This window comes from Chionomys nivalis, chromosome 15 (genome assembly GCF_950005125.1).
Source record: "Chionomys nivalis chromosome 15, mChiNiv1.1, whole genome shotgun sequence".
Classification (NCBI taxonomy): Eukaryota; Metazoa; Chordata; class Mammalia; order Rodentia; family Cricetidae; genus Chionomys; species Chionomys nivalis.
The window spans coordinates 45,416,125-45,422,124 of NC_080100.1; the positions used below are offsets into that span (position 1 = coordinate 45,416,125).

Genomic DNA, 6,000 nt, shown 5'->3' on the forward strand with positions numbered 1-6,000 from the left:
AACCCAGAGCCTAGTAATTTTATAGATGTAGCCTCCATCAGTTATGTGTCTATGAGACAACATAGAGTTAGTGTCCAGTGGCTCTGGAAGTTGTTTTATTCAATTTCCAAATACTATGTCATTTTTTTCCCTTAGGCTTGTAGTATTGGTTTTCTGTAGGATCATACCTACTGCTACCACATTGTTTCTTTAGGGTAATTGGTAATAACAGGCTTTAACCTGGTAAGTGGAGGACAATAGGCACTAGCTTCCACTAAGGGGAGAAGACATGAATGTCTTTAAAAGGCTTTTGTCAAGCTGGGCTGTGGTAGCTAACTTCTTTAATTCCAGCACTTGGGGGGACAGCAAAGGCATCTTGGGGAGACAACTCAAAAGGATCTTTGAGTTGAGGCCAGCCTAGTCTAGGGCTTTATAAAGAAATCCTATTTAGCCAGGCGGTGGTCACTTACACTTTTCATCCCAGCATTTGGGGGGGGGGGAGCAGAGGCAAGCAGATCTATATAAGTTCGAGGACAGCCTGGTCTATAGAACAAGTTCCAGGACAGGTTCCAAAGCTATACAGAAACCCTGTCTCAAAAAACAAACAGAAAAAGAGACCCTGTTCAAAAAGGGCTTTTTCATCTATTATTATTTTTGTTATTATCTTTAAATGCAGAAAGTAAAACTCAATATCTTTTCTAACCTTTAGGATTTACTGAAATTAGAAAATAGTAAGAAAGTACTACCAGGTTTAAAACAAGTTGAGAAGCAAAAGGGAGGACAGAGTAATAAACTTTATCAGAAATAGCTCCCACAGGGTCTGCTTGGGGAGGGCCATGTGGTCTCTACTGCAGCTGTCCTACTTCGTTTGCAGCACAGAAGCGGCTGTGCCATGAACACTGCACATCCTAAAACTTACAGAGTGCTTTTGCACTGTAGACGTCATTTGACTCAGGCTGCACTTGTTTCAAATTCTGAGTTCCATTTTTAATAGCACCCCACGTGACCTGTGTGCACTTTTCAGCTTGGGCAGCCTTGCCCCTGTCATAGATAGACATCATAGCATAGTGTCATCAGTACTTAGTACAGTGCACCACTTTAGCATTAATGCAAATAAAGTTACATTAAGACCGTGTCTTTTCTTTGTTTTAGTTCTTTTTGTTTGTTTTTTGAGACAGGGTCTCTGTGTAGCCCTGGCTGTCCTGGAACTCATTCTGCCTCTGCCTCCTGAGTGCTGTGCACCATTACATAGGAGTGTGCTTTGCTGAGTGTGCTAACACATGCGTGTAGCGTCACAGGACTCAGAGGCTCAGTCCGGAAAATCCTGACTACATAGATAGAAAGACCTTCTAGGAAAGAGAGAGTGTGTGTGTATGTTTATGTATATACTTGTTGAATATCTCTGTATTTTCATTTCTAGACCTGGCAGAAGACCTTTGGGATTTTTGTCTTTAATATGTCCAAAAAATAGTTTGGACTCTGACGAAGCAACTCAAACCCATAGTAAGAAGCGCCTAAAGCCTCATATACCTGCATCACGACGAAATTTGAAAAAACCTAATCTACTTAATACAAGCCAGAAAAAAAGTGAAGAATCTTCTTCTGATCCACCCCCATCTCCAAGTATTACTGATCCTCAGTCTGATGATACTGGAAAGTCAGCAGCTCAGGTATGTGAGAGCTGTTGTATTCTATATGTCATCTCAACTAGGGAAAATGTAGCAATTTATTTCCAGTTGCAGGTCAGAAATTATTTCAGTATAACTTTCATTTACCACAAAAATGCAGCTAATTTAGTGTAAGCTATTGAGCAAGCCATCGATGGTATACTTAATTGTCATTCCTTCAAATCAAAGACTCTGCTGACCTATAGAAGCAAAATGAAGTACTATTTGTAGTTTTATTTGTCCTAGGAGGAATGTTCTGGCACATAAAAATTCAAAGAAGCATAATTGTAGAATGTGTTTGTATGTCATTTCTGTGCATTCTGCAGCTGTCTAAGGGCAGGGACCAGCCAGCCCCCTACAGTGTTGGGATTTAACTTGGGGCTTCATGCACTCTAGGAACACACTACCAGTGAGCATTTGTCTAAACAGAAATGATAACAGAACCCCGTATGTCTTAGCAGAGGTCTGTTAAATACAGTGCAGCTTTCAGTCTCACTCTCTTTCTCACAGCTTCCATTTTTGAGATCATTGTAAATTTTGTGTGTAGTTGTAAGACATACTACAATAAATAAATAAATCCATTCACCTTTCCTCCAGTTTTCCTCAGTGCTAACATTTTGCAAAATGCTGTTCCAACTTTGACACTGGTGCAATGACAGTCCAGAACAGCTGCCAAGACCCCTTGTGTTGTCCACCTATATATACGGGCCTGCTTCCTCCTCTACTCCCTCCTTAATACTAGTTTGGAACTCACTCTGTAGACCAAGCTATTCTTGAACTCAGAGATCTGTCTGCCTGCTGGGATTAAAGACTCAGTCCTTTTTTTTTTTTTTTTTTTTTTTTTTTTTTTTTTAAATGTCCTTCCCTGTATAAAGACATCTAGTTGTTTTAAGTTTCTTACTTTTGTGAGCAGAGGTGATGTGAACACTTCGTGTTTGTGTACATATAAACATTTTTATTTTTTAGTGGTAAATGTCTGAAAATATCCTTATTGTTGATGTTTTTGTTGTTTTGTTTTCTTTCTTCCTTTCTTTTTTCTTTTTCGAGGCAAAAATCTCAAGAATGAAGCTTAATGAAGCTCTTGACTAAGTCTTCTGAGTGTGGGAATTACATGCTTGTGCCTATCTGTAATGACTGTATGGCATTTCATTATTGGGTTGTACTACTTATAATACCAGTTTTTTATTAGGCATTTAGGTTGTTCCTAATTATGTTCCATGTCAAACAGCACAGTAATTGCTGTCTTATAAGTAAATTCTGTTCATCTGTAGACCTAATAGATAGTAGTAGAACAGGATAGAGTACGGCTATCCAGTGAGTCCTACAAATACTTGTTCTATTAAGAGATACAGTTGTAAATGCTTTGCCAAAAGGAATGATAAACGGTTGTTCTTTTGATAGATACTACCTGCTCTGTCTCTAGGGACCACGCCTGTTACCATACTATCAGTTTTACACTACCAATGTCCTCTCTGCCCCCACCTTGTACACACACCTTTGTTTTTTGGATTGAGGTCATGATCTTGGTTTGTAGCCCAATATGGCCTTTAGCTAGAATCCCAGGATTTAAGATTATAGAAGTGTACCACCATGCCAGTTCATTCTCCATAGCCTTTATGAGCAGATAGTCTTAGTGTGTGAGTTTTAACTTCTATGTGAGTCATTCATACTGTTTTGACTTTTTGAGAAACTTGTCTCATATATATAAGATTTGTAGAGATCTTAAGAATAGTAAGAGAAGGGTATATTTGGTGATAAAGGCTGTAGTTTTTCTATATGCCGTATATGTGTATATTTTGTTTATTTTTGCTTTTACCATGCAGATATTTTTTAGTTTTTTTATTTTTTTATTTCATGTGCATTCATGATTTTTGCCTGCATGTATGTCTGGATGAGGAACTGGAGTTACAGGCAGTTGTGAGCTGCCAGGTGGGTGCTGGGAATTGAACCCGGGTCCTCTGGAAGATGGGCTAGGGATTGAGCCCAGGGCTTCAGACCAGCTAGGCAGGCATTCACTGTACCACTGCTCTACAGATGCAGTCCTCACTGGCAGTGTATACACACTGTGTTACATTTTAGTTCTCCTCTCTTCCTAGGTTTCTTCTGATAAGCCATCGCTAAAAGAAAAATGTAAAAGTGGGCCAAAACAGGCATGTGAGGAGGAGGCCACCACAGTCTCGGAGTTTGTCTTCAATGACATCTTTATTGAAGTGGATGAAACAGAATAAAGCACTCTTCTGGGATCTTCCTTTCTCCCTTTTTTTCTTTCTATTTTTGTAATAAGTTTGAAATTTCCAGAGTCACTGATGTTAGCAAAGCAGTGTTTAGAAAAGCACCACTGCCTGTTTTTATTTAGGTCATTTTTGAATATTTATTAAGCTTAATTTAAAGCTTTTATAATCAGTGGAAACCATTTCATTCTGAAATACCAAGCAATTAAGACTGCTCTCTCTGACAGACATTTTAACTTGTTTACATTTGACTCACCCTGTGCTGAGCACAACTGGACTTCTGGACTGCGTGGATACATGTCTGTATAAATCATAGTGCTGACATACTTGGAGCTTGATTGTATTTAACATTAGTGACCTTCTTCTGTAAAGGTGATTTTGTTTCTGTTTGTGTGTGTGTGTTTTGGGTTTTTTTTTTTTTTTTCTTTTTGTTTTGGAGGGTGATGAAGGTCTGTTTATTTGCCTATAAGTATATGAAAGCAAGTTGTGAAATTCCACTTTGGTATGGTAAAGTTAAAACTTTTCTATTATTAGCTATTTGACTGAAAAATGTGTATTTTTCTAATTCATGATGATGTAACATTAGTTCTAATTGAAGCTCTAGTATTTAAATTTGCTATTTATAAAGATTGAACATCAAAGAGATTATTTATTTTTAAATTTTTTATTTAAAAGCATATCCCGATTTAATTATTTTCACTTATCAGATGTGGGCAAAGAAAGCATTAACAAATAATTTGTCTCCTTTCTTTTCCTCTTTACTTTTAAAGCTATTTTAAAATGTCATAATTAAAAATGTTTAGGTGGTGTCTGTATTTTGAATACTTTTCTCATACTTTAGTACATTGAATTTATACTGTGAATTTTTTTTTTTTTGCTTATTTCCTCTATTATCTCAGGATTTTCGTTGGAAGAAAAAAACTTAATGTTAAGAGACATGTTGTATAAAACAATCTTCTACACACACACACACACACACACACACACCTTAAAAAAAAAAGAAGAAGAAGAAAACAATGATAGATTTTTCCCCTACTAAATTCTGCTCACAGGATGTGTAGGCTTTTAACCACAGAACATGATTCTTCTGCTAAAGCAGAAAATACGACAGGAAAACTTTGCAAAGCCGTGATCGTCATCATGAACTTAGGTGGTTTTTTTTTTTTTTTAATTTTGAGACTTAGTGATTTATTTAAGTGTCTTAATTCTCTTAACAGATTTTTCTTGTTTCAAATTAATCTGAAAGACCAAATTTATTGATTTTTATTAGAAAAGTCTCATAGCTCAGTACATTAACTCAGTAGTTAGAAAGTTTTTTCCACAAAATATTTTTTGAAACTGTAGAACAAGAAGTTCTAGTGGCAGCTGTGTGGCCCTGCTGCTTCAGCAGGAGCGTGCCTGGGCTTTTACTTAGGCCACATGTCTTCGGCTATAGCTCCGCGCTCCCCCTCTCCCGCTTAAAACAGGGTTGTGTGTCCCAGACTAGCCCTGGACTCTGTAGATGATGGTGTTCTTTAGTAAGATCCTCCAGTCTCCACTCCCAGAGCTGGGTTACAGGAGTGCACCACCATGTGCATTTTAATGCTGTGCTGGAGTAGAGCCAAGGCTTCCCACAAGAGCTCTGCCAACTGAGCGTCCTGTCCTGGACTAAGTGCTTCTTTTTTTTTTTTTTTTTTTTTTTTTTTTTGGTTTTTTCGAGACAGGGTTTCTCTGTAGCTTTGGAGCCTGTCCTGCTAAGTGCTTCTTGTCTGAAGGTGCTGATGTCTCTGCTTAGGAGTTATTTGTCATAGATGTTGTAAAATGTGCCTACGATTTAGAAAACTGTGTTGAGTGTATTATAAAATGATCAGTACTTCAATTGGAAAGTATTTTCACAACTAGCTAAGTTTCATCTTTATATATTGATAAAATGATGACCACTTTTCAAGTTAAGTGAAAAAGAAAGTTTTCACTTTGACTTTCTAGCCTAAGTGGAAAAGGCTAGTAGGGCTCAGTGAGTCTAGAGTGAAACCTACTGTGAGCATATTTCTCATTCTGTGTCTTATTAACATCTTGATTATAAAGGAAGATCTATAAATTAGATGGAAATTCTCAAAAGTATACATCTATTCATGTGATTAATG

The 6,000-nt window shown here is 37.3% G+C and overlaps 1 protein-coding gene across 5 annotated transcripts in view; it reads left to right on the forward strand.

Annotated features, from left to right (window-relative positions):
- Positions 1-5,561, forward strand: part of Bdp1 (B double prime 1, subunit of RNA polymerase III transcription initiation factor IIIB) — a 96,405-nt gene extending 90,844 nt beyond the window's left edge. For 4 of the 5 annotated variants that reach the window (XM_057789614.1, XM_057789617.1, XM_057789616.1 and 1 more), the window contains exons 38-39: positions 1,400-1,649; positions 3,743-5,560. In XM_057789614.1, the coding sequence (XP_057645597.1) occupies positions 1,400-1,649; positions 3,743-3,874 (382 nt within the window). In that variant the 3' untranslated portion in view covers positions 3,875-5,560. Of the gene's footprint in view, positions 1-1,399; positions 1,650-3,742 lie in introns of all 5 variants that reach the window. The other variant, XM_057789618.1, reaches the window with a different exon arrangement.
- The last annotated feature ends 439 nt before the right edge of the window (positions 5,562-6,000 follow it).